This window comes from Erinaceus europaeus, chromosome 21, assembly GCF_950295315.1.
Source record: "Erinaceus europaeus chromosome 21, mEriEur2.1, whole genome shotgun sequence".
Taxonomy (NCBI): Eukaryota; Metazoa; Chordata; class Mammalia; order Eulipotyphla; family Erinaceidae; genus Erinaceus; species Erinaceus europaeus.
Genome location: NC_080182.1, coordinates 40,387,408 through 40,415,321, shown reverse-complemented (window position 1 = coordinate 40,415,321; position 27,914 = coordinate 40,387,408). Strand labels below are relative to the sequence as shown.

The following is a 27,914-nucleotide window of genomic DNA, read 5'->3' as shown; positions in this document are numbered from 1 at the left end:
ATTCCACTCGGTGGGGTGGACAGTTAAGTCAGTGGAAGGACCTCCACCACCCCCATGACCACCAGCATTACCACCTCTACTGCGGCCATCACTGTCACTACCCAACTTGAAGGAGCAGAGACTGGGGGGAGGTGATAAAGACAGTACAAAGGAAAGTAACCATTCTAAAGGAAAATGTCTTTCCACAGTGCTTGCAGGTGAGTGTTCTTCATGTTGTAGCCCATAACAAAGGTCGTCAATGCATCCATTCTATCTGCCATATTATTTTCATGTACTTGACTTTCTTTGGCTATGAATATTGTGGAGGGATAAATTCTTCTGAGTACTTTTTATGCAAAAGAGGGCCTCTACCCGTTTATACTTTTATTCTGTTATTCATGATAATACTTCTCTATTTAATATTATGTATCTGAATATTTCCTTCATATTGGAATATAAACTTTTAAAAATATTTTATTTATTCATTAATGAGAAAGGAGGAGAGAGAGAAAGAGCCAGACACCACTCTGGCACATGTGCTGCTGGTGATTAAACTCAGGACCTCATGCTGAGAGTCCAAAGCTTTATCCAGTGCACCACCTCCCAGAACAGCTGGAATATAAACTTCATCACAGAGCAGAACTCCTTTTTTTTCACTACTGAATCCCTAGCAAATAAAATAGTGCCTAATATATTGAAGCATTTGTTGAATGAATGAGTGAGTGAATTCACATAACTGATTATACTCTGAGTGGCTACAGGTGAGAGAGACCTATATGATGGTAATTCCCCCAAAACAGAAAGATTAAGTTCTTTTTTTAAAATTTCTTTATTGGGGAATTAATGTTGTACATTCAATAGTAAATACAATAGTTTGCACATGCATAACATTTCTCAGTTTTTCACATAACAATACAACTCCTGCTAGGTCCTCTGTCATCCTTCTTGGGCCTGTAGTCCCCCCCATCCCACCCCAGAGTCTTTTACTTTGGTGCGATACACCAATTCCATTTCGGGTTCTACTTGTATTTTCTTTTCTGCTCTTGTTTTTCAACTTCTGCCTGAGAGTGAGATCATCCCATATTCATCCTTCTGTTTCTGAATTATTTCACTTAACATGAATTTTTCAAGGTCCATACAAGACCGGCTGAAAACGGTGAAGTCACCATTTTTTATAGCTGAGTAGTATTCCATTGTGTATATAGACCACAACTTGCTCAGCCACTCATCTGTTGTTGGACACCTGGGTTGCTTCCAGGTTTTGGCTATTACAGATTGTGCTGCTAAGAACACAGGTGTACACAGATCTTTTTGGATGTATTAGGTGTATTAGGTTCCTTAGGATATATCCCCAGGAGAGGGATTTCAGGGTCATAGGGTGGGTCCATTTCTAGCCTTCTGAGAGTTCTCCAGACTGCTCTCCACAGAGGTTGGACCAACTGACATTCCCACCAGCAGTGCACGAGGGTTCCTTTGATCCCACAACCTCTCCAGCATTTGCTGCTGTTACCTTTTCTTACATATGACATTCTCACAGGAGTAAAGTGGTATCTCATTGTTGTCTTTATTTGCATTTCTGACAATCAGAGACTTGGAGCATTTTTTCATGTGTTTCTCGGCCTTTTGGATCTCTTCTGTGGTGAATATTCTGTCCATGACCTCTCCCCATTTTGGGATGGGGTTATTTGTTGTCTTGTTGTTGAGTCTGGCAAGCTCTTTCTATATTGTGGTTATTAGTCTCTTGTCTAATGTCTGATGTATGGCATGTAAAGATCTTCTCCCATTCTGTGAGGGGTCTCTTGGTTTGGGTAGTGGTTTCTTTTGCTGTGAAGAAGCTTTTTAATTTGATGTAGTCCCATAGGTTTATACTTGCCTTAGTCTTCCTTGTAATTGGATTCGTTTCATTGAAAATGTCTTTAAAATGTATGCGGAAAAGAGTTCTGCCAATATTTTCCTCTAAGTATTTGATAGTTTGTGGTCTAACATCCAAGTCCTTGATCCACTTGGAATTTACTTTTGTGTTTGGTGAAATATAGTGGTTCAGTTTCATTCTTCTGCATGTTTCAACCCATTGTTTCCAACACCATTTGTTGAAGAGACTCTGCTTTCCCCATGTAATAGTCTGGGCCCCTTTGTCAAAGATTAGATGTCCATAGGTGTGGGGGCTCACTTCTGGGCTCTCAATTCTATTCCACTGGTCAGTGTGTCTATTCATGTTCCAGTACCAAGCAGTTTTGATGACAATGGCCCTATAATACAATTTGAGATCTGGGAGTGTGATGCCTCCGGTTCTGTTCTTTTTTCTCAAGGTTGTTTAGGCAATTCTAGGTCTTCTCTGGCTCCAGATTTAAGTTCTGATATGAAGAGCTGACTTTAGGTGTATTGTAGAAATAAAGGATCTTCTATATTGTCTTGGCAGATCAAAAACTCTGGGGTTTGGGAGAGAGCTCACTTGGCACAGCACATGCTTTTTGAAAGAGGACCTGGGTGTGAGGTCCTGGCCAGCTCATGGGAGCATGGGGCATCCTTACAGCAGTCCTGTGGTGTTGTTTTCGATGGTTTATGTTGTTTTCGCCAGGCTGGCTTCACGGGCGGGTAACAGATGACCAGGGACTCATGGTTGAGCTGTAGGCAGTATCTCTTTATTCATGCAGGACGCAGCATAATCTAAGAGGAGCTAAGCTAAACTCAAGGTACTGTAAAACTCACAATGCTGTCTTTATATATACTTGCCAAGTAGGGTGGAAACAGGATGTGACATAGAGAGGGTGGAGAGAAAAGTGACTGGTGACAATCAGAGTGTGACAAGGAGAGGATCAGGGTGTGACAAGGAGAGGGGTGGAGCAAAAACATATCATGAAACAGTGGGGATTGAACCAATGCCCTGGAGGGAGGGTGGTGCTTGTTAACAGCGGTTATGTAAATAGAATGAAGTGGTTATGTAAATAGAATAGTGTTAAGCAGGGGGGATTTAAACCAAATGAAACAGAAGGGGTCTCATGCATACCAACACTGTGGCATGGGGCGTCCTTACAGCAGTCCTGTGGCATGGGGCGTCCTTACAGCCGTCCTGTGGCATGGGGCGTCCTTACAGCAGTCCTGTGGCATGGGGCGTCCTTATAGCAGTCCTGTGGCATGGGGCGTCCTTACAGCCGTCCTGTGGCATGGGGCGTCCTTACAGCCGTCCTGTGGCATGGGGCGTCCTTACAGCAGTCCTGTGGCATGGGGCGTCCTTACAGCAGTCCTGTGGCATGGGGCGTCCTTACAGCCGTCCTGTGGCATGGGGCGTCCTTACAGCCGTCCTGTGGCATGGGGCGTCCTTACAGCCGTCCTGTGGCATGGGGCGTCCTTACAGCCGTCCTGTGGCATGGGGCGTCCTTACAGCAGTCCTGTGGCATGGGGCGTCCTTACAGCCGTCCTGTGGCATGGGGTGTCCTTACAGCCGTCCTGTGGCATGGGGCGTCCTTACAGCAGTCCTGTGGCATGGGGCGTCCTTACAGCCGTCCTGTGGCATGGGGCGTCCTTACAGCCGTCCTGTGGCATGGGGCGTCCTTACAGCAGTCCTGTGGCATGGGGCGTCCTTACAGCAGTCCTGTGGCATGGGGCGTCCTTACAGCCGTCCTGTGGCATGGGGCGTCCTTACAGCCGTCCTGTGGCATGGGGCATCCTTACAGCAGTCCTGTGGCATGGGGCGTCCTTACAGCCGTCCTGTGGCACTCTCTGCCTTCTTCTTCCCCTCTGTCTCTCATCTCCTGTCTAAGAGAAGAATTCCCTAGGAGAGGTCAAATCATTTAGGTTCAGAGCTCCAACAGTAACCCTGTGTATAAAAGAAAAAAGAAAAAAAAACATTTTTTGATATCAAATAATAGCAGATAAAAAAGTTACTATACATTTTGACCAGAACTTAAAATCTCTCCCATTAAAAGCTGCATCCAGGGAGTCGGGCAGTAGCACAGTGGGCTAAGCACATGTGGTGCCAAGTGCAAGGACCTGCTTAAAGATTCGGATGGTTCGAGCCCCTGGCTCCCCACCCGCAGGGGAGTCGTTTCACAGGCGGTGAAGCAGGTCTGCAGGTGTCTGTCTCTCCCCCTCCTCTCTTAATTTCTCTCTGGCCTATCCAGTAACCACATTAACAACAAGGCAACAAATATGGGGAAAATGGCCTCTAGGAGCAGTGGATTCGTGGTGTAGGCACCAGGCCCCAGTAATAACTCTGGAGGCAAGAAAAAAAAAAAAAGCTGTACCTATTTCTTTTTCTATGTGTAATTTTTCTTTTCCTTTTGAATTTTTTTTATTATCTTTATTTATTGGATAAAGACAGAAACTGAGAGGAAAAGAGACAGAGAACTACCTGCCACCCAGCTCCAAAGCTTGGCAAGTTTTCCCTCCGCAGGTGGCGACCAGGGGCTTGAACACACATCCTTGCACACTACAGTCTGTGCACCTAGCCAGGTATGCCACCACCCAGCCCCCATCTTCTTTTATCTTTTTCAAATATTTATTTATTTATTTTCCCTTTTGTTGCCCTTGTTTTATTGTTGTAGTTAATATTGTTGTAGTTATTACTGATGTCGTCATTGTTGGATAGGACAGAGAGAAATGGAGAGAGGAGGGGAAGACAGAGAGGGGGAGAGAAAGACAGACACCTGCAGACCTGCTTCACCACCTGTGAAGCGACTCCCCTGCAGGTGGGGACCTGGGGGCTCGAACCAGGATCCTTACGCTGGTCCTTGCGCTTTGCGTCACCTCTGCTTAACCCGCTGGGCTACCGCCCGACTCTCCCCCCCCATCTTGTTTTTCTAAGTTGCTGCTTGACTGTTTCATTAGCTTGAGTTTTCCTCCTGCTAATTTACCATTCCCTTGATTTTTCATTAAGATTTGTTCCTGTATAGACAAAATTTGCATAGACAAATTAAGGGGGGAAGGAGAGATAGAAAGGGAGAGAGAGAAAGACATATGTAGCACTGTTTCACCACTGGTGAAGCTTCCCCCATGCAGGTGGGAACCAAGGACTTGAACCTGGGTCCCTGAGCGTTGTTACATGCAATTTCTACCAGGTATGCCACTGCTTAGCCCCTGCCATTCCCTTCATTTTTGCTTTGGATCTTTTGCAAATATTTTTCTTTTTTTTTTAAGATTTTATTATTTATTAATGAGAAACATAGGAGGAGAGAGAAAGAGCCAGGCATCACTCTGGCACATGTGCAACCGGGGATTGAACTCAGGACCTCATGCTTGAGAGTCCGATGCTTTATCCACTGTGTCACCTCCCGGACCACTACAAATATTTTTCTATTGTGATCAAGAGTAGTTTAGGTTTCAAGATGCCATTCTTCCTGGGGCTCTGCCCTGTTGAGTCATGAGGCTTGTCCAGAATTCTGTCTGCTTTGCTCAAGACTTTGTGTGAGTACATGGGTGGCAGTGCAGACTCCTTCCTTCCTGGTGTTAAAAGCGGAGCACAGGCTTTACCCATCTTCTGCTTTATTTATTTATTATTATTATTATTTTTTTTCCTCCAGGGTTATTGCTGGGCTTGGTGCCTGCACCATGAATCCACTGCTCCTGGAGGCCATTTTTCACCCCTTTTGTTGCCATAGCCTCGTTGTGGTTATTATTATTACCACTGTTGATGTTGTTCATTGTTGGATAGGACAGAGAGAAATGGAGAGAGGAGGGGAAGGCAGAGAGGGGGAGAGAAAGACAGACACCTGCAGCTCTGCTTCACTGCCTGTGAAGCGACTCCTCTGCAGGTGGGGCCTCAAACCAGGATCCTTACGCTGGTCCTTGCGTTTTGTGCCACGTGAGCTTAACCCACTGCGCTCCTGCCGGACGCCCCATCTTGGGCTTTAGTAGCAGAGCACAAATGTCACCCGCCTGTGCATTAAACTAGAGCACACGCTTCACGCATCTGTGCGCTGTGCACGGGAGCTGACCTGTCTCAGAGACGGAAGAAAGGAAGGATGTCCATTAAATAAATATATGGATGAGACTAAGTGTCTATTGACCAAATGATACAACTTGGGGTTTTGCTTTTAAACTATCCCAATCAAACAAACACATAGGCCGAGGGTACAGAGAAACTAAGAATGAAAAAATGCTGCTGGTTGAAGGCTCATTATAAGCTTTTGTTTCTGTGTTGTTTAAAATCACTTCATTAAGATAAACAAAACTAAATCAGTGAGGCAAAGCCAGGAAGACTTGCTAATAGGATGACAGTTGTAGATGTGTTTATGAAGGGGAAATCTGTAAGTAACGTTTCACTCCATGAACGAGAAGCTATATTTACTTCAGTCATGTACTTTAGAGACTTGAATGCACGAGTGGGAGTAGAACGCATAATAACTATGCAAAGAGACTCCCATGCCTGAAGACTCACAGTCCCAAGTTCAAACCCTCATACCACCATAAACCAGAGCTGAGCAGTTCTCTGGTAAAAGAAAAAGAACTGAATACAAGTAATGAAAGGAGCAAAGCATTTTCAAGTCGCTTGTTTAGCCTGTGCTGGTTTTGGACCACAGCACTGCTCGGCTCAGTACTGGGGATACAACATGCAGCTCCTGCCCACTTCTCCTGCACATCTCCCTAGTCTTGCTTGTCTCCTTTATTTCTTAAAAAAGATTTTACTGGGAGTCGGGCGGTGGCGCAGTGGGTTAAGCGCACGTGGCGCAAAGCGCAGGGACCGGCGTAAGGATCCCTGTTCGAACCCCGGCTCCCCACCTGCAGGGGAGTCGCTTCACGGGCGGTGAAGCAGGTCTGCAGGTGTCTGTCTTTCTCTCCCCCTCTCTGTCTTCCCCTCCTCTCTCCGTTTCTCTCTGTTCTATCCAACAACAACATCAATAACAACAACAATAATAACTACAACAATAAAACAAGGGCAACAAAAGGGAATACATAAATATTAAAAACAATAATAAAAAATAAATCCTAGGTTCAATCTCCCATCCCACCACAAGCCAGAGCTGAGCAGTGCTCTGGTAAAAAAAAAAAAAAAAAATGAATGAATGAATAAAATATCTGAGAGAGAGAGAGAGAGGGGAGGAGAGAGAGAGAGAAAGAGAGGCCTGAAGCTCTACTTTACCTCTCAGGAAGCTTTCTGTCTACATGTGGGACTGGGAACTTGAACCCAGGTGCTTGCACATGGGGACATGTATTCAACTGGGAGCACCACTGCTTGTGTGATTTTAAATCTTATTGTGGGCAGACCATATATGAATTCTTTTCATCTATAATGGAGTGAACCATTTCATTTATCACTGAAGTCTTTCCCTCTCTCCCCTCCTTCCCCACAGTCCTTTGCTTTCATGTAATATACCAAATCTGGACCCACTTTTAAGTTGTTTTCCTAACTTCTGCCTGTGAACGAGATTATATGGTATTCATTCTATTCTTTTTGGCCCCTATCACTTAGCGTGCCTACATCTTTCCTTTCCTTTCCTTAGTTAGCCTACACTTCTGCAGTATAATCCTAAAGAAATTCTCTATGTCAACGTTTTTCATTATTCTGCTTGATTTTGGTATCTCCTCTTCATTTTCTTGGAGATCCTTCAATTAGGACAGTTATTTGAGACAGTGGACTACAAAAAGAATTAGACTTATATTTGAAATCATATTCAAAGGTCTCAAAACTGGGATATAGTGCTGTCTGCATATCTCTGACTGCTTTTCTTAAATGGCTCCATGGTTTTGTGGAAGGTTTGCCCAATTTCATTCACATATACACAGGACACTCAATTGTGTAGGTTTGTCCTAATTAATTTCTTGGCCTATTTAATCAAGTAGAGTCAAAGCCAATTACCAAAAAACAAGAGGCTATTGGAAGAAACTGTCACTGCATCATTCCAGGCTTGTTGACATCTTCCATCCTGTTTGCAGGGTGTATATGAGAGCAAGAAACACTTCAGAGGAGGAAATACCAACCCCAGTAGGAAGAAAACCATTTAGAAAGAAGAGGAGCAAGATCCCTCGAGTCTCTGAAGTAACTCAGCAAGATTACTACACACAAGACCCCACATTTCCCTGCTCCACGTGCAACCGTGAAATTGACATACCTGGAACTTTCCACCATAAAAAAAGACATGTAGCTCTGGCCACGCTGGGCGTCCAGTGGGATGGCATTAAGCGACTAGGGTCCTCAGAGATAATTCTTCAAAGAAAGCTGATCATCGCTAAACTGCTGTCGTCATCTACACTCACTGAAAAGCACCTACACAGCATTAATAGCGCTTTTGAGCTTCTCTGGAAAAAAGAACTGCCAGAATATTACAAGATTTGTGAAAGCAGTCCCGGGAATTCCAGCTATACTGAAAACATTTCCACCCTATTGATTAAAGGAGTCGCCATTTGTGCAGACAGGAATTCTACATGGAAGGCTGACATGAATGATAAAGTCACCGTAGTGAACAATTTCGGCAGTAAGCCAAACGTGTGCTTTTTTAGCTTGTTTGCTGGGCATAAAGGTGCCTCTGCGGCCGACTTGGCATCAACGGAACTCCCAGTTTTACTTCTCCATCAGCTTTCCAGGATTGATCCTTCCTACCAAATGACCCTTGAAGAGCAAAATCTAATCAATTCCTTTGGCACAGTCTTTAAGGAACACTACACAGCCACCGAAGATTTCTTTACAAAGAAAGTGATCAAAGCACCACCAGCAGGTGAGTACGAGAGCATACACAAAGCCTTTGCCAAAGCATTTTGGAGGATGGACAGACTTTTACGTCTAGGAAGAAAAGAAGTCTCCAGGGTTCAGTGGAGTGGCTGCTCTGCAGTTACTTGCATTCTGGAAGACAAGACTAAAAATCCCACTGTGAAGAGGAGTTGGAAAAAATCCATTGACAACCGTGGTCTTTTCAAAAGGACATCACAAATACTTTCCGGAGTGCTGCATATCGCAAACACTGGTGTGTATCTTGGTAGTGGCAGGGTACAGGTCAACATTTTTTATTCCAGGTGGTAAAGTCTTACACGGTTCCACAATTATTCAGTGGTCTGTTGAGTCAACTACATATGCCTATAAACCCTGTTGAGTAGCTTAAGAAATGATTGATGACTGTACAGTTTTAGTGCAGATTTCAGATACAAAAATAACCGTGATTATTTTTTAAGGAGGCACATATATGAAATCTAACCAGATCATTTAGTTTTCTAAGTGTGGTAGCAGTATAAATAGGCTGTTTATTTATAATTCGTGTGACACACATCTGAGAAAGAATACATTGGAATTCTTTTTAAAAATTTTTAAAAATATATTTATTTCCCCTTTTGTTGCTCTTTTTTAATTATTGTTGTAATTATTATTGTTGTTGTTATTGATGTCATCGTTGGTGGATAGGACAAGAGAGAAATGGAGAGAGGAGGGGAAGACAGAGAGGGGGAGAGAAAGACAGACACCTGCAGACCTGCTTCACCACCTGTGAAGCGACTCCCCTGCAGGTGGGGAGCCAGGAGCTCAAACCGGGATCCTTAGCTTGGTCTTTGAGCTTTGCACCATGTGTGCTTAACCGGCTGTGCTACTGCCCGACTCCCTACATTGGAATTCTTTATTATGCAAGTGACCAATTTGGAGTTTTTAAATTCATAACACTGTTTAATAGATAGGTCCCAGGACCTCAACAACATAGGGAACCAAGAGCCAAGCATGTGAAATATTTTCTCTGTTTAAATAGTAAATCAAGTTGTGAAATAGGACTGGAGAAATCACATAATGGTTATGTAAAGAGACTTTTAACACCTGAGACTCTTAGGACAAATTCAATCCCTAGCACACCATAAAGCAGAGTTAAGCTGTGTTCTAGTCTCTCACTCTCATTAAAATAGTTTTTATTTATTTATTTATTCCCCTTGTTTTTTATTGTTGTAGCTATTATTATTGATGTCATTGTTGTTGTATAGGACAGAGAGAAATGGACAGAGGAGGGACAGACAGACACCTGCAGACCTGCTTCATCACCTGTGAAGCGACGTCCCTGCAGGTGGGGAGCCGGGGGCTCGAACCGGGATCCTTATGTCAGTTCTTGCACCACCTGTGCTTAACCCAATGTGCTACCGCCCTACTCCTATTTCTATTTTTAAAGGGAATGTAAGAACTGAACCAGGACCTCATGTGTGTGAGGCATTTGTTCTGCCTCTACTCCGCCTTCCTGTCACCCCGGTCCTGTTTGAGTCACTTTTCTCATATTACCTTCAATATTTTTCTCTTTTCAACTTTGACTATCATGTGTTTTAAGTAGTAAACTCTTTTATTTATAAAAAGGAAACACTGACTAAACCATAGGATAAGAGGAATATAACTCCACACAATTCCCACCACCCTGATAGCTTTCCTATTATTTAACCCTCTGGGAGTATGGACCCAGGGTCATTGTGGGATGCAGAAGGTGGAAGGTCTGGCTTCTGTAACTGCTTCCCTGCTAAACATGGGCGTTGACAGGTGGATCCATACTCCCAGCCTGCCTCTCTCTTTCCCTAGTGGGGCAGGGCTCTGGGGAGGCAGAGCTCCAGGACACATTGGTGGGGTTGTCTGTCCAGGGCAGTCTGGTTAGCATCATGGTAGCATCTGGAACCTGGTGGCTGAAAAGAAAGTTAACATATAAAGCCAAACAAATTGTTGATCATGAACTTAAAGGCTGGAATAGTGCAGATAAAGAGTTGGGGGTTCCTCTGTTTTGTAGAGAGCTAGTAGGCATATTTTAGTTCTATTCCAAAGGGCTTGTGGCTATACTAGTTTCTTTTCCCCCCCCCCACCCCGAGTGTGAAATCTGACATGCAGGTAGATCCAAGTTATTTGTCTGGGGACGTGATGTCATGGCTGGAAAAGGACCAGAAAGCTGGATCAGGGAAGAGAGTAGCTCCCTAATATGGGAAAGGTGTACAAATATTTACTGTAATCCCCATCGATTTGATGTGGTCTGGGGCCCATATTCAGCTTAGGAACCTATGTGACCTCTGCATCCCTGTAGATCTGAGCTCACATTCTGTGGTCATGAGTAGGAACATTTCAGGCTGCCCCAATATCAGGACCCATCTTCCTCAGGTGTAGCATAGAGTATGTTGTCCAGCCTCCCTTCAGAGGATGGAACATTCTCTCCTGTTGTTGATCCAAGTTGAGGGCAAGGTCCTATGGGGGCCCACAAAGGGGTCTCTTGTGTTGTTCCTGATAGAGATGACCAGTAACAACGGAGAGAGGGATTTAAAACTTTTATTTTGATAGGACAGAGAGAAATTGAGGGGGGAAATGTGATAGAGAGGGAGAGACAAGAGAGACACCTGCAGCCCTGCTTCACTGCTTGCGAAGCTTTCTTCCTGAGGTGGGGACCTGGGGCTTGCTAACATGTCCCACTTGGAGGTTGCTGAGCTTTCGAATGTACCAGTGAATTCTTTTCATCAAATTTGGGAACTTCTCAGACATTACTTCAACTTTTTGGAATTTCTCTTTTTTTTTATGCACTTCTTTTTCTCCTTTCCTTCTTGAGCTCCCATTATATGTATATTTGTAGGGTTGGTGTTATCTTTTTTTTTTATTTTATTTAAGAAAGGATTAATTAACAAAACCATAGGGTAGGAGGGGTACAACTCCACACAATTCCCACCGCCCAATCTCCATATCCCACCCCCTCCCCCGATAGCTTTCCCATTCTCTATCCCTCTGGGAGCATGGACCCAGGGTCATTGTGGGTTGCAGAAGGTAGAAGGTCTGGCTTCTGTAATTGCTTCCTCACTGAACATGGGTGTTGACTGGTCGGTCCATAACTCCCAGTCTGCCTCTCTCTTTCCCTAGTAGGGTGGGTCTCTGGGGAAGCTGAGCTCCAGGACACATTGGTGGTATCTTCAATCCAGGGAAGTCAGGCCGGCATCCTGATGACACCTGGAACCTGGTGACTGAAAAGAGAGTTAACATACAAAGCCAAACAAATTGTTGAGCAATCATGGACCCAAAGCTTGGAAAAGTGGAGAGGAAGTATTAGGGAGGTACTCACTGCAAACTCTAGTATACTTCTGCTTTCTTACTTTGGTGCCATACTCCAAACTCAGTCAATTTCTGCTTTGCGTTTCTACTTCTTTTTTTTTTTTTTTTACATGCATAACGTTCCCCAGATTCCCATTTAGCAATACAACCCCCACTATTTCATTCATCATTTTTCATGGACCTGTATTCTCCCCACCCACCCACCCACCCCAGAGTCTTTTACTTTGGTGTAATACTCCAATTCCATTTCAGGTTCGACTTGTGTTTTCTTTTCTAATCTTGTTTTTCAACTTCGGCCTGAGAGTGAGATCATCCCATAGTCATCCTTCTGTTTCTGACTTATTTCACTCAACATGATTTTTTCAAGGTCCATCCAAGATCGGCTGAAAACGGTGAAGTCACCATTTTTTACAGCTGAGTAGTATTCCATTGTGTATATATACCACAACTTGCTCAGCCACTCATCTGTTGTTGGACACCAGGGTTGCTTCCAGGTTTTGGCTATTACAAATTGTGCTGCCAAGAACATATGTGTACACAGATCTTTTTGGATGGATGTGTTGGTTTCCTTAGGATATATCCCCAGGAGGGGAATTGCAGGGTCATAGGGTAGGTCCATTTCTAGCCTTCTGAGAGTTCTCCAGACTGTTCTCCACAGAGGTTAGACCAATTGACATTCCCACCAGCAGTGCAGGAGGGTTCCTTTGACCCCACATCCTCTCCAGCATTTGCTGCTGTTACCTTTTCTGATGTGTGACATTCTCACAGGAGTGAAGTGATATCTCATTGTTGTCTTGATTTGCATTTCTCTGACAATCAGAGACTTGGAGCATTTTTTCATGTGTTTCTCGGCCTTTTGGATCTCTTCTGTGGTGAATATTCTGTCCAATTCCTCCCCCCATTTTTGGATGGGGTTATTTGTTGTCTTGTTGTTGAGTCTGGTAAGCTCTTTATATATGTTGGTTATTAAACTCTTATCTGATGTATGGCATGTAAAGATCTTCTCCCATTCTGTGAGGGGTCTCTTGATTTGGGTAGTGGTTTCATTTGCTGTGAAGAAGCTTTTTAATTTGATGTAGTCCCATAGGTTTATACTTGCCTTAGTCTTCCTTGTAATTGGATTCGTTTCATTGAAAATGTCTTTAAAATTTATGCGGAAAAAAGTTCTTCCAATATTTTCCTCTAAGTATCTGATAGTTTCTGGTCTAACATCCAAGTCCTTGATCCACTTGGAATTTACTTTTGTATTTGGTGAAATACAGTGATTCAGCTTCATTCTTCTGCATGTTTCAACCCATTGTTTCCAACACCATTTGTTGAAGAGACTCTGCTTTCCCCATGTAATAGTCTGGGCCCCTTTGTCAAAGATTAGATGTCCATAGGTGTGGGGCCTCATTTCTGGGCTCTCAATTCTATTCCACTGGTCAGTGTGTCTGTTCATGTTCCAGTACCAAGCAGTTTTGATGACAATGGCCCTATAATATAGTTTGAGATCTGGCAGTGTGATGCCTCCAGTTCTGTTCTTTTTTCTCAAGATTGTTTTGGCAATTCTAGGTCTTTTCTGGTTCCAGATAAACATTTGTAGCATTTGTTCTATTCTCCTAAAAAATGTGCTTGGGATCTTGATGGGGATAGCATTAAATTTGTAGATGGCTCTGGGTAATATATTCATTTTGATGATTTTAGTTCTTCCAACCCATGAGCATGGAATATCTTTCCACTTCTTTGTGTCTTTTTCAATTTCTTTGAGTAGTGACTCATAATTTTCAGTATACAAGTCTTTCACTTCTTTGGTTAGGTTTATTCCTAGATATTTTATTGTTTTTGTTGCTATAGAAAAAGGAACTGATTTCTGGATTTCAATTTCTTCTAACTTAGTGTTTGCATAGAGGAATGCCACTGACTTTTGAATGTTAATTTTATAGCCTGACACATTACTGTATTGCCTGATGATTTCCAAAAGCTTCTTGCTAGATTCCTTAGGTTTTTCCATGTATACTGTCATGTCATCTGCAAATAAGTAGAGTTTGACTTCTTCTCTTCCAATCTGTATGCCTTTAATTCCTTGCTCCTGCCTGATTGCTATGGCAAGAACTTCCAACACTATGTTGAATAGTAATGGTGATAGTGGGCAGCCCTGTCTAGTACCTGATCTGAGGGGAAATGCTTCCAGTTTTTCACCATTGAGTATGATGTTGGCTGTAGGTTTGCTATATATAGACTCCACTATCTTCAGGAATTTTCCATCTATTCCCATTTTTTGTAGTGTTTTGATCATAAAGGGATGTTGTATTTTGTCAAAGGCTTTCTCTGCATCTATTGATATGACCATGTGGTTTTTGGTCTTGCTTTTGTTAATGTGGTGGATCACATTGTTTGATTTACGTATATTAAACCAACCTTGCATGCCTGGGATAAACCCCACTTGGTCATGATGAACAATCTTTTTGATATACTGCTGTATCCGGTTGGCTAGAATTTTGTTCAATATTTTCGCATCTTTGTTCATCAGAGATATTGGTCTGTAGTTTTCTTTTTTGGTTGTGTCCCTGTCTGCTTTTGGTATCAGGGTGATGTTGGCTTCATAGAAGCTGGCAGGGAGTATTCCAGTGTCTTCAATCTTCTGGAAGACTTTTAAAAGTAGAGGTATTAGTTCTTCTTTGAAGGTTTTGTAGAATTCATTTGTAAAATCATCTGGTCCAGGACTTTTATTTTTGGGGAGATTTTTGATAACTGTTTCAATTTCATTAGCTGTGATGGGCCTGTTCATATTATCCACTTCCTCTTTACTTAGTTTTGGAAGTTGGTAGGTATCTAGGAAATCATTCATTTCTTCCAGGTTCTCTAACTTGGTGGCATATAGTTGTTCATAGAAGCCTCGCATGGTATGTTGAATTTCTGCAGTGTCTGTTGTGATATCTCCTCTTTCATTTACTATCCGATTTATTTGGGTCTTCTCCCTTTTTTGTTTTGTGAGTCTGGCTAAAGGTTTGTCGATTTTGTTTACTCTTTCGAAGAACCAACATTTACTTTCATTGATCTTTTGTATGGTTTTCCTATTCTCAATGTTATTTATTTCTGCCCTAACTTTAGTAATTTCTGTCCTTCTGGTTGCTTTAGGGTTCCTTTGTTGTTCTTCTTCTAGGTCTTTAAGATGTGCAATCAGGCTGTTTATTTGTGCCTTGTTTCCTAATGTGTGCTTGTATAGCTATGAACTTCCCTCTTAGGACTGCTTTAGCTGTGTCCCAAATATTTTGATAGCTTGTGTCTTCATTTTCATTGAACTCTCGAAACATTTTGATTTCTTCCTTGATTTCCTCTTTGACCCAGAAGTTGTTAAGAAGTGTACTGTTGAGCTTCCACATTTTGGTACTGTTACTAATCTTTTGTTGATTGTTAAGTGTTAGTTTAATTCCACTGTGGTCTGAGAAGATGCTTGGGATGATTTCAGTGCTCTTGAATAGGCTGATGCTGTCTTTGTGGCCTAACATATGGTCTATCCTTGAGAATGATCCATGTGGATTTGAGTAAAATGTGTATTCCAGTTTCTTGGGATGAATGACTCTGAAAATGTCCAATAGTTCTAGTTTATCTATCTCTTCATTTAGCTCCCTTATGTCTTTACTGATTTTCTTCCTGGATGATCTGTCAAGTTGAGAGAGTGGGGTGTTGAAGTCCCCTACTATGATTGTGTTACTGTTAATATATTGCTGTAGCTCTTTCAGTAGAAGTTTGATGTATTTAGATGGCTTCTCATTGGGTGCATAGATATTAATAATTGTTAAGTCCTCTTGATTGACTGATCCTCTGAGCATTAAGTAGTGTCCATTCCTATCTTTTTTAATCTTATGTATTTTAAAGTCTATCACGTCAGATATGAGAATAGCTGTTCCTGCCCTTTTTTGTGGGCCATTGGCTTGAATGATAGTTTTCCATCCTTTCACTTTAAGTCTGTGTTTGTCTTGTTGAGTTAGGTGAGTTTCCTGTAGACAACATATTGTTGGGTTGTGTTTTCTGATCCATCTTCCTACTCTGTGTCTTTTAATAGGTGAATTCAGGCCATTCACATTTATTGATATCAAAGATTGAAGATATTTTAACGCCATTCGTAGAGTTTTAGAGTGTTTTGATATATATTCTATTTGTGGTGGTCTGGTTGTTTATAGGAAACCTTTCTGAACTTCTTTCAAGGCAGGCTTGGTGATGGTTGCTTCCTTCAACTGTTGCTTGTCTGAGAAGGTTTTGATGCTTCCATCTAGTCTGAATGACAATCTAGCAGGATATAGTATTCTTGGCTGAAAGCCTTTCTCATTGAGCACTCGATAGATATCTTGCCATTCTCTTCTGGCCTGTAGTGTTTGTATGGAGAAGTCTGCTGCTAATCTTATGGGTTTTCCTTTGTAGGTGACTCTTTGTTTTTCTCTTGCAGCCTTGAGGATCCTTTCTTTATCCTTATTCCTTTCCAATCTAAGTATGACATGTCTTGGTGTCTTTAGGTCTGGGTTAATTCTGTTTGGGACCCTCTGGGCTTCTTGAATCTTTATGTCTTTGGTGTTGTCTAGACTAGAGAAATTTTCAGCTATTATAGCCTGGAGAACGCTTTCTTCCTCCCCTTCTCTTTCTTCCTCTGGTAAGCCAATAATGCGTATATTGTTTCTTTTGAAGTCATCCCATAGGACTCTGTTGTTGTTTTCAGCATCTCTTAATCTCTTTTTGAGATCTCTTACTTCTTTTTTAGTTGTCTCTAATTCATCCTCAATCTTGCTAATTCTGTCTTCAGCCTCATTGATTCTATTCTCTCTGCCCTCTACTGCTTTCTGGAGTTCATCTATTTTGTTGCCCTGCTCTGATACTGTTTTAACTTGTTCAGCTAGTTGCCTTCTTAGCTCAGCAATTTCAGCTTTCAGCTCTTTAATAACCATGAGATTATTAGAATTTTCTTCCATATTCTCATTTGTTGTTCCTGCATTTCTGATTACAATTTTTTCAAATTCTTTACTCACTCCTGTTATTATTTCCTTAGCTAATGTTTGGATGTTGAACTCGTTGTTTTGTGCTTCGCCCTCTGGAGGACTTTTAGCTGGACTCTTGTCCTGGTTCGAGTCTCCATTATTTTTTCTTGTTGTTTTAACCATTTTATATAAGTTAACAGTTTTTTCAATCCCTGAGTTGGAGTTCAGTGGTGTAAAAGCCTTTTTTTTTTTTCCCCTGTAGGCTATGGTAGCCTGAGGGCTTTTAAACTATCAATAGGCTTCTTGGCTTAATGACTCCTGACCAAGAGATAAAGCAGGGTGTGGCAGAGATAATCCAGTGGTTATGCAAAGAGACTTTCACAGCCCCTCAGCTATGCCACCGAGGTATAGGTCTTCTCCTGAGTTTCCCGGTTAGATCTCTGTACCCTGGTGTCCCTCCCTGTTGCTGCTCCAGATTCTGAGGGTAGTAGCAATGGAGACTCAGAGTTGTACTTGGTGAGTCTCTGGGGAGTCCTCTCCTCCCTTCACCTGTCCCCTTGTTGGTGGAGCAGACTGGAGGTGGTGTCTCCACTGACAAACTGTCGAACTGTTAGCAGTCACTTAATCTCTCCTTAGGCCCCTCTCTCCTGTCACCAGCCACGCGTGTTTGTACTCACGGGTGATTTACTGGGTTTCTGTGGTCATTCTAGTCCTGTCTTGTTTCGGTCCGGGTGGTCTCCTTTGGTATTCCTAGTTGATCCAGGAGAGGAGAGGAGAGGAGAGAAAGCGATCTGCTGCTCGTAGCTCCGCCTCCGGAGGGTTGGTGTTATCTTATAGGGCTCTGAGACTTTGTTCCCTTTGCCTTAACATTTTCATATTATTATTTTCAGGCCAATTAACAAAATTCTTCTGCCAGTGTAAATCTTGATATTTAGCCTTTTCTACTGAATTTTCTCATTTCAGTTACTATAATTGTCAACTCCAAAAGTTTTGTCTGTTACAACTTCTTTATTAATATTTATGCATGCACACGCGCACACGTGCATACACACACACACACACACACACACACACACACACGGGTGGGGGGGAGGGAGGCCTCAGCACCAAAGCTTCCTTCAGTGTCACAGCATGGCAAACAGTGCAAAGCACAAACAAGGCAGAGCAGAGCACTATCCAAGTGAGCTTGAGCTATTTTTCTAGCCTCGATATTTTCTTAATTAAAAAAAAAAATTGTGTGGTCCAGGAGATGGTGTAGTGGGTAAAACATTGGACTCTCAAGCATGAGGTCCTGAGTTCAATCCCTGGTAGCACATGTACCAGAGTGATGTCTGGTTCTCATTAACAAATAAATCTTTAAAAAAAGTGAGTGTATAATATGAGAGAATGACTCTAGTCACAGAATGGCAATTAAAAAAATTATTCCCTTTTGTTGTCCTTGTTTTATTGTTGTAGTTATTGTTATTGATGTCCTCATTGTTGGATAGGACAGAGAGAAATGGAGAGAGGAGGGGAAGACAGAGGGGAAGAGAAAGACAGACACCTGCAGACCTGCTTCACTGCCTGTGAAGCGACTCCCCTGCAGGTGGGGAACCAGGGGCTCAAACCGGGATCCTTACACCGGTCCTTGTGCTTCATACCACTTGCGCTTAACCCGCTGCACTACCACCTGATTCCCTAATTTATTGGCGGATTAATGGTTTACAGTCAACAGTAAAATCCAATAGTTTGTACATGCATAACATTATTCAGTCCCCGCCCCTACTAGATTCTGTTCTGCCATCATGTTCTAGGACCTGAGCCCTCTCCCACCCACCCCAGAGTCTTTTACTTTGGTGCAATATATCAACTCCAGTCCAAGTTCTGCTTTGTTTTCCCTTCTGATCTTGTTTTTCAACTTCTGCATGTGAGAGATCATCCCATATTCATCTTTCTGTTTCTGACTTATCTCACTTAACATAATTTCTTCAAGCTCCACCCAAGATGGGCTGAAAATGGTGAAGTCACCATTTTTTACAGCAGAGTACTATTCCATTGTGCATCTAGACCACAACTTGCTCAGCCACTCATCTGTTGTTGGACACCTGGGTTGCTTCCAGGTTTTGGCTATTACAAATTGTGCTGCCAAGAACATATGTGTACACAGATCTTCTTGGATGGATGTGTTGGGATCCTTAGGATCTATCCCCAAAAGAGGAATTTCAGGGTCATAGGGTGGGTCCATTTCTAGCCTTCTGAGAGTTCTCCAGACTGTCCTCCACAGGGGTCAATATTTTTTTTACTTCCTCCCCTATTTCTTATAGAGACAGAAATATGTAGAGAGCTAGCAGGAGAATGAAGAGATACCTGCTGCATTGCTCCTCTGCTTGTGAAGTTTGTTTCTGCAGGTGGAGACCAGGGTTTAAACTCAGGTTCAATATGTGCGCTCTACTCAGTGTGACACCACAGGTCCTCCCCTCCCCTGAAATATCTTTTTTCTCTGTAATGAGTTTTTCATAACTTTTTATTCACTAATGGGAGGAGGGGGAGAAGCCAGAGCATTGGGTCACAAGAAACTTAAAAAAAAATTTCATTCTGTATTTAGTCATTTTTTACAATTTTCATCTTTATTTATTGGACAGACAGCTAGAAATCAAGAGGGAAGGAATGACAGAGAGGGAGAGAGGCAGAGAGACACCTGCAGCCTTGCTTTACCTCTTGCCAAGCAGTTGGAGTCCAGGGGCTTGAACCTGGGTCCTTGCGCATTGTAACATGTGCACCCAACCAGGTGTGCCACTGGCCCCATTTATAATTTACTTACTTTTTTCTGCCACCCAGGGTTATCACGGGGGCTTGGTGCTGGTACTTCAAATTCCTGGCTCCTGGCAGCCATTTTCCCCCCTCTTATCTGACAGAACAGAAACTGAGAGAGACAGAGAGGGAGATAGACACCTGCAGACCTGTTTGACCATTCGTGATGTGTCCCCCTGCAAATGGGGAGCAGTGGCTCGAACCAGGATCCTTACGCATGGTTCTCTGTGTGCTTAATCAGGTATGTCACTGCCTGGCCCCTAAAACTAACTATTCTACCAGATAAAGAGATGGACACAGTAGTCCGGGAGGTGGTGCAATGGATAAAGCACTGGATTCTCAAGTGTGAGGTCCTGAGTTCAATCCCCGGCAGTATATGTACCAGAATGGTGGCTGGTTCTTTTTCTTTTTTTTTCCTCTCTCTCTCCTCCTATCTTCATTAATAAATAAAATCTCTAAAAAAAAAAAAAAAAAAAGACCAGAGTAGCACTCTGGCATGAGCAGTGCCTGGGACTGAATTCTGGATGCTGTACTTCTCAGTCAAACTCTGTCAGAGCTCAATCTTTTTTCGTAATTTCCTATGATTTCTCATTTCTCAGCCCACCTACTTTCCCGCTCTCCTCTCCTGACACCACTGGGGATTCACTGTTCCAGGCTATTTCTCAGAGACAGAGAAAACGAGGGAGAGAGATACTATCGAGTTGAGACTTCCGCCAGTGCTGTGGGGGCCGAAGTTCAAGCCTGAGTGGCGTGGCGTGCATGGCAAGGCAGATGAGTTGCAAGTGAGCTGTCTCGCCAGGCTTGTTCTCCTTAGTTCTTTTTTGTCAGTTTCAAATACTTTCACTGCCTCAGAGTTATACTTTTTTTCTACCTTCTTTCCACTACTAGGGCTTCTTTGCAACTTTGCACCTGCACAATTCCATCATCCAGTACCTTTTCTCCCCCCTTCTTTTTCTTCTTCTTCCAGATAGAGGGTGACAGAGGAGATGCACCACAGCAGACTGCTATGAAACGCCCCCTTTTTCACAGTACTTCTATGTGGTAGCATAATCCCATAGTTCTCCAAGGCTACTGCAGAGCTGAAGAAGGTCAAGTCACAAACTCGTTCTTAATGTAGGTTTTCTTTAAACAGTTCTTGTCTTCACGAATGTTTAAGCAGTTTAAGCAACATTTCTTTTGGATAGCTTCTCTTAGAACACTTTCTCCTTTATAGGCCACAAAGAAGAGTAACATATCATCAAGTATCTACTTATTATTTTAGTCACAATATCCCCACCCCCAACTGCAGATGGAGAATGAACCTCTCAAAAAATTAAAATGGTTTAGTCAATGTCACACAAACACAAGGTTGGGATTTAAGCCCAAATAGGTCTGGCTCCCACCTCCCCCCACTTCCCTATGCTAATTCTTCTACATGAAGTCATTTTAAAAAATTGTAGGCCACTCTTTCATCATAGCTTCTTGCTTTTTCTGACCAATGTTAAAATTTCAACTTTTCTCCCTCCAGTACTTCAAACATTCCTACTATCTTCAACAATGTTAGCAGCTTTAATTGCAAAAACAACACGACTCAATTTTGTTCATCTAGATCTAAAATTGTTTGGGATTCTAGAGGTCAATCTGTTATTATGAGTAGCACCCTTCTTTTCCAAGCATCGGAGATCAGCAGGAAATTTCAGGAGGAAGTATAACCTCACTGACCATTACATAAAAACACTTCCTGTGACTTTACATGCCATCTTAAATGGCTTGAGTAGAATCTCAAGAATGATGCAAATCCCCAGTATCCTGAACATGTCATTCCTCCAGTAACCCTACTCCATTTTTTGTTAGTTTCTGAAGAGCAGTCTCTCCCACTACTGCTATATTCAAAATGATCAGTTTTGCATTTGTATGTGCACACTCACATGAACCTATTTCTAAAGCCAGCCTGTCCTCCCTCTTCACTGCAAGAGTTGTTCTTTGTCTTACACTCTGGGCATGGGCAGTGTTCCTATCTTCCCTGAAAATTGTTCAACATTCTAGCCTAGATTTAAGCTCACTGCCTATGTAGTTGATATAGCCATGTACTCTGTTCAGGAAGTAAAATTAGCTCTGAAAGCCAAATTTCTTATTCTCTTTTATGGTTACTACTGGGCTTCACTGTTCTGAACTTTCTCACCCAGACAGATAAGAGTGTCCCAGAAGTGCTATGGGGTTTAGCATCTAGAATCCTACCAGTTGAGCCATCTCGCTGGCCCGACACTGAATCTTCGTGGGTTTCACCCGTCACATCCCATGACTCTGGTGTTACTTATTTTCTACTTTTTGGGCTACATGCTTGGATAGCTGACACCGGGCAATTATTAGTTTTTTTTCTTTCATACACCATCAGTTTAGGTTTAATTAGGTGAGTTGTTTAGAAGATACTTTTATTTTTTAAATTTTATTATTGGATACAGAGAGAAATTGAGAGAAGAGGGGGAGACAGAGACACTTGCAGCCCTGCTTCACCACTTGTGAAGTTTTCCCACTGCAGGTGGGGACCAGGGGCTTAAACCTGGGTCCCTGTGCACTGTAATGTGAATACTCAAAAAGGTGCACCACTACCTGACCCCTAGGTACTTTTTTCTTTTGGATAGAACAGAGAGAAATGGAGGGAGGAGGGCAAGACAGAGAGGGGGAGAGACAGACACCTGCAGACCTGCTTCACCACCTGTTTAGTGACTCCCCTGTGGGTGGGGAGCAGGGGCTCAAACTAGGATCCTTACTCCAGTCCTTGTGCTTTGTGCCAGGTGCGCTTGACCCACTGTGCTACTCCCTAAATTATACTTTCTATCAACACTAATAAACTATCACAGAAATTAATTTTTTTTTGCTTAGTGAAGTAATTGTAGAATGAAAATTCCAAAAAGGATTTAATGTTGCTTCTAGCAAGTTTTACTATGCTGAGTGTAAGGAACTAAAATAGCATTTCCTACTATTTGAGAGCAATTCAGGGAAGAAATAAACATGGCAAACAGTGGCTGAACAAGTGTTCAGTGGGTAGAATGTAGGACTTGAACACTCATGGGCTCAGTGTTCCAGCTCTGGCACTACTACTGGAGGCTGGAATGGTATTCTTGGTCTCTGATGAAAGAAATACGGGGACAGGAGTAGAGAGCATAATGGTTCTGCAAGAAGACTCTCATGCCTGAGGTTCCAAAGTCCCGGGTTCTCTGCACCACCATAAGCCAGAGCAGAGCAGTGCTCTGGTAAATAAAACAAACAAAAAAAGGTAATTTAAAAGGGCATAACATAGGAGCCTACATCCACCAAGCCCCCTGCTGAGAACTTCCACGGTAACTCCCTGTATATTAAATTCTTTTCAAAATCACACAGCAGAGAAATATGATTTTTTTGATGGTTTTAGCTTGACACAAATATCGTGGAAGTGGTTTTGCCTATTTCAAACAAACCCTGTGCACATATACAACAACATTTTCCATATCCACCTACTAGCTCAGCTGTAATTCTCAGCTAAGAGCTCCTGCCTGTGCCTGCCACTGCTGCGTCACCAGCTTGTGTTCTGTCTAGCCACACTAACTTAACTGTCTAGACCGCAACCTTCCTTCCTACACTCAGATTCTTATACCTAAAGAGCTGGCAGATTAGTATTGAACTCGCAAAGCAACACAATTCTAAGGTCCCCCAAACACTAGGTTTGAAAATTCTGACTTCTAAAAGTAACTGACTGTGTGTCAAGTAAAACCAGTTTGTGTGAGAGGTTCCAGTCCAAGCCCAGGCACCACCAGCAATTGCAGAGGAACACAGGTCAGAAAGAGAAAGAAAAGCGTGTCCAGAATGTACAGTTATGTTCCGAAAAACCTGGGGAAAATAAATTTTCTTTGAGTTGGTGGTATAGCCACATCTCAATCTGTTCAAGATGTTTTATTTCATCTGAACCATGAGAAAACTGCAGTCAGTTTTTTGTTTTTTTCTTTCGTGTTTACCAGAGAACTGCTCAGCTCTGGTTTACGCTGGCACTCGGGATTGAACCTGGGACTTTGGAGCCTCAGGCAGGAGCATCTCCTTGCATAACCATTATGCTATCTATCCTCACCCAGATTTTCGTTTTTCTGCCAGAGTACTGCTAAACTGACTCCCAGTGGTACACAGGATTGAATTTGGTACCTCTAGCTCCCGTGCATTAATGGCTGTTGCGCAAACCACCATTTTCTCAGTCCTGCAATCAACTTTTAAGATTCCAGCTTTTAATCAAAGGGTTTAATGTTGGCTGGTTGTAATTCCATTTAGTATGTGTATGGTGCATATCATGTTCTTTACAGGGCAATCAACTTAGTTTTAGTGAGACAGAGAAGTTCAGAGAGAAGGATTAGAGCACTGCTCAGATCTGTTTTATGCTGGTGCTGGGGCTTGAACCTGGAACCTTAGAGCCTCAGGCATGAAAGTCTTTTGCAGAACCATGATGCTGTCTCCCCATTCTCAATTAACTCATTTTTAACCACATTATAGGAACCTAAAAAAATTAACCATGTAACAGTCATTTTCTATTATCAAACACCCATACCTATAGAATGTTTAGGTTTTATACTTACTTTGTAACTGTCAAACTCCATTAAAAAAAAAAAAATCAAAGTTTGTGTTTTTAATGAAGACATTTATTAAACATTTAGAAGTGTGTTTTATGGAATATATTAGTGAAGCACTCAACTCTTGACTACACACAATTAATATTTGGAAACTGTTTCATAGAAATTATTTTCAGTATCTGTCACCAGTTATTTTAGTACTAAATACAGTATTTTTAACACTTAGCTATTTTAGTATTAAAAACATCATTTTTAAACTTTAAGTTGTAAACACTAAGATGCTTAAAAACTCATCTTCCAGTTTGAAATCTCAATCACTGTGAATCATCCAGTAATATATTGCACATATTTAAAAAACCCTTAGTCAACTGTGTTATGTACTGAAACAATAAATTTAACAGCATACTTTAATAATTGATTACTAAATCTCTAGATCAATTAAAAAATTCTTTCAGGTAACGTGGAAGCAGTCTTATGCAGAAATGGGAAAGGTTTTTGCCTAACCAAAGATCACACCACACGAAACACAAGTGAACGGAGAAGAGTACTTCAGAGTGGAGCCACAATCAGTTCAAATGAACCACACGGGCTCCTAGAAGGGCAAATAAAAACGACACGAGGACTCGGATTTCATGGAAATCCCAGACTGAAAAGATTCATTATTCCAGCACCTCAAACTATCTCTGTACCAATAGACATCTTATGCCAATTCCTTATTTTAGCCACTAGTGGACTTTGGGAAGTTATGGATACAAAGGAAGTCACTGCTCTGGCAATGACAACATTTGAAGTATATAAAAGTTCCTATTATTCTATCATAGAAAGTAAGTATCTACCATCAGAAAATTTTCTGCTTTCTCCAGCTAATAAGCCAAACATTATTGAGCCTGAAAATAACATCCACTTACTGTTTCAGTCTAAATCTGAATCTAAAGAAAGTCTAACAACTCTGTATTCAAAAGAACTACCCGATACAAAATATTCTAAGCATTTCATAGATAATCCTGGAAAAACAGAAACATTCCAACCAGAAACAACCAACTATGCTCTTTACACTGGGAAAGAAGCTGATGGGCCAACTAGCATGGATGCTGCACCAAAAGATTCAAGTAAAGAAAAAGAATCATTCACTGAGAGATTCTACAAAAGTGCAGCTGAATATATTAGCTGTGAACTTGTAAATGCTGCTTTAGCAGCAGGTTCCAGAAACAACATCACAGTTATGGTAATACTTCTCAGTGGAAGTGAGTATCAACTTCTGACATGAAAAATAAAGTTCTGATTATCCAGTGTACAAAAATATAACTCCGTAAAGACAATTTTTCAACTAACTAGATTAGGGTGACACAACAATACCATGCAAGTCATTTTTAAGAAAGTAGTAAAGAAAAATATAAAAGTACATTATAGGGCATAACATTTATGTTCACTGCTCCATGCCAAAAAAAGAGAAAAAACCCAGCAATTTCTTTTTATACCACTTTATTCCAACCTGAGCACCTCAATATAAAACTAAACACTGGTGAACTGTTTTCCTTACTAATTCTGAATTACTGTAAATGTACAAGTTCTGCTAGCAGTTCAACATTTAAATAGATTAAATCAACTCCGACACATGGTAGATTTCATATAATGAAAATACCTAAAACGATTAGTGCAATATACTGAACTGATCAAAATAAAATGAACTTTGGAAAACGAGGCTGCAAGATTGTTACTAACATGTTCAATATTTATGTTACAAATTACAGATACATAGTTTATTATGGTCTTAGCTGTGTAGGAACAAAGGAGGAAAGGAAAATTAGCAGTTTTAGTAACTGTACATTTTGTATACTTTAAGCAACTCTTAAATATTACAGAAAAGAAATAAACACATAAGACAACAATGCAATACCCTATTTACAGTACAGGTGAAGACCAAATTTAAAATAATCAAGGTTGAATGTACATAATTGTTAGTGCATTGACTATATTATGTCCAAAGGGAGCAAAAGCCCCCTCTCCCTGGCCCCAAACAAACAAGACCCATATTTTAATGGTCAGCAGTGATTAAACAGGAATCCTAGACATCTGGTTTCATTTTCTGTTGGAGAACTCACGTTTGAAAGGGAACACTATTAAGATGCATTTATCAGTTTCACATTCCTAAAACAAGTTGAGGTTGTATTTCATTGTTCACCCCCAGCTGAAAATTAAAGAGCTGGTTATAATTTAGTTGCCATTAGTGATCATCTCCTCCCCCCCCAAAGATGTGGAACTATTTCCTTGTGTCTAATTGGTTAAAATGTGGAATGTGTACTTTAGATAGTATGAGAAATTACCAGTTGCCAGAATATGGTAGCTAAACATAAATACTTTTGGAACCTCATATATTATTTAAAACCCTAAATTAATACATTCAGAATATTTTCATAGATGTCTTCATAGAAATGGCTGGTTAACTGTGGGTTCAGAGTTATTTATCTATATCCCGTGATGAGAAATGAGCCCCCTAACTTTCCAAGAAAACAAGTGTACACAAAACCTTCATTTCCTTCCTACTCCTGAAACGTTAGTCAGAGGGTCACATGCATGTTATTAAAAATTAAGTTCAAAACACTTAAAATAATTCTGTATTAGAAACTTGACTCTAAAGTCTCTTCTTTTTGGAAGTCATACTGGGCTGGTTAAATGCTCCAATTCCACTGTTACTAACATTTAGGAAGCAGAAGAATATTCCAGCTAGTTCAGACTGGACGTTTAGTTACTACAGCACGGACTCCTGGTTGGCTGTGTGGGTTCAGTAAGGTCTACTCCTCTTCCTCTAGTAGAATTTGCTCCTGGATTCTGTGGTTCATTCTTTGGCAACTTTTTAGCTGGTAGGAAAATTATAAAAAGAAATATAATTAGAATGTTTCCATTAGAATTACTTATAATTATTTTTTCCATTTATCACAATTTATCAAGAGACTTCATGCTCGGCGCCAGGTGTCAGGATGCGACATGGAGGAGACAGAGAGAGGAGATTTGGAGCGGAGAGGGAACACAGTCCTTTATTTGCACGGGCACTACAGAGTTGGGTGAGAGTGCAGCAGTTCGGGCCACGTGGAGCTAGCCAAAATGGCCGCCTCATGCAGCACCCTTTTCTGCGTCTAATCACTGAGGTGAAAAGCGGGCAAGAGAGCGAGAGGTGGAATAAGAAGGGCTTTATAGGGCAAAAACTGGAAGTGATGAGCCGGGACAGGATTGGTTGGGAAAGGCACTTCGAGAATATCAATATCGTATTAACTCTTGCGGGAACTGTCAACAGCCTGAGGGGACAATATGGCTGAACAGGCCCTCTGAGAATGTCCCAACTCTCACGGGAACTGGCACTAGCCTGAGGGGACAACATGGTGGATGTGACTGCATCTGCACAATTCCCCAGCATGGCTCATTTTTTTAACTTCAAAAAAAATTTAAAATTTCTTTATGACAGTAAAATGCAATAGTTTGTACATGCATAACATTTCCCAGTTTTACACATAACAATTCAACCCTCACTAGGTCATCCTCTGCCACCATGATCCAGGACCTGAACCCTTCTTCTTACCCCAGAGTCTTTTACTTGGTGCAATACACCAACTCCAGTCCAAGTTCTGCTTAGTGTTTTCCCTTTTGATCTTGTTTTTAAACTTC

General features: G+C 41.7%; 2 protein-coding genes across 2 annotated transcripts in view; one reads left to right on the top strand and one right to left on the bottom strand.

Annotated features, from left to right (window-relative positions):
• Positions 1–22: 22 nt before the first annotated feature.
• On the top strand, positions 23–25,841 carry PP2D1 (protein phosphatase 2C like domain containing 1). Its single transcript, XM_007530018.3, has 3 exons — positions 23–197; positions 7,852–8,876; positions 24,710–25,841. Exons 1-3 carry the CDS (start codon positions 175–177, stop codon positions 25,519–25,521), a joined length of 1,860 nt encoding a protein of 619 aa, XP_007530080.2. The 5' UTR covers positions 23–174; the 3' UTR covers positions 25,522–25,841.
• Positions 25,720–27,914, bottom strand: part of RAB5A (RAB5A, member RAS oncogene family) — a 36,209-nt gene continuing 34,014 nt past the window's right edge. The window contains exon 5 of the mRNA XM_007529678.3: positions 25,720–27,112. Within this exon, the coding sequence (XP_007529740.1) occupies positions 26,997–27,112 (116 nt within the window). The 3' untranslated portion in view covers positions 25,720–26,996. The remainder of the gene's footprint in view (positions 27,113–27,914) is intronic.

What these genes read in the sequence shown, in the direction of transcription:
- PP2D1 (XM_007530018.3), top strand. Translation starts at nt 175, where the DNA reads ATGTCTTTCCACAGTGCTTGCAG. An exon ending in TCTTTCCACAGTGCTTGCAG is followed by an intron (nt 198 to 7,851) that starts GTGAGTGTTCTT and finishes TCCTGTTTGCAG; the next exon opens with GGTGTATATGAGAGCAAGAA. An exon ending in GCTGCATATCGCAAACACTG is followed by an intron (nt 8,877 to 24,709) that starts GTGTGTATCTTG and finishes AAATTCTTTCAG; the next exon opens with GTAACGTGGAAGCAGTCTTA.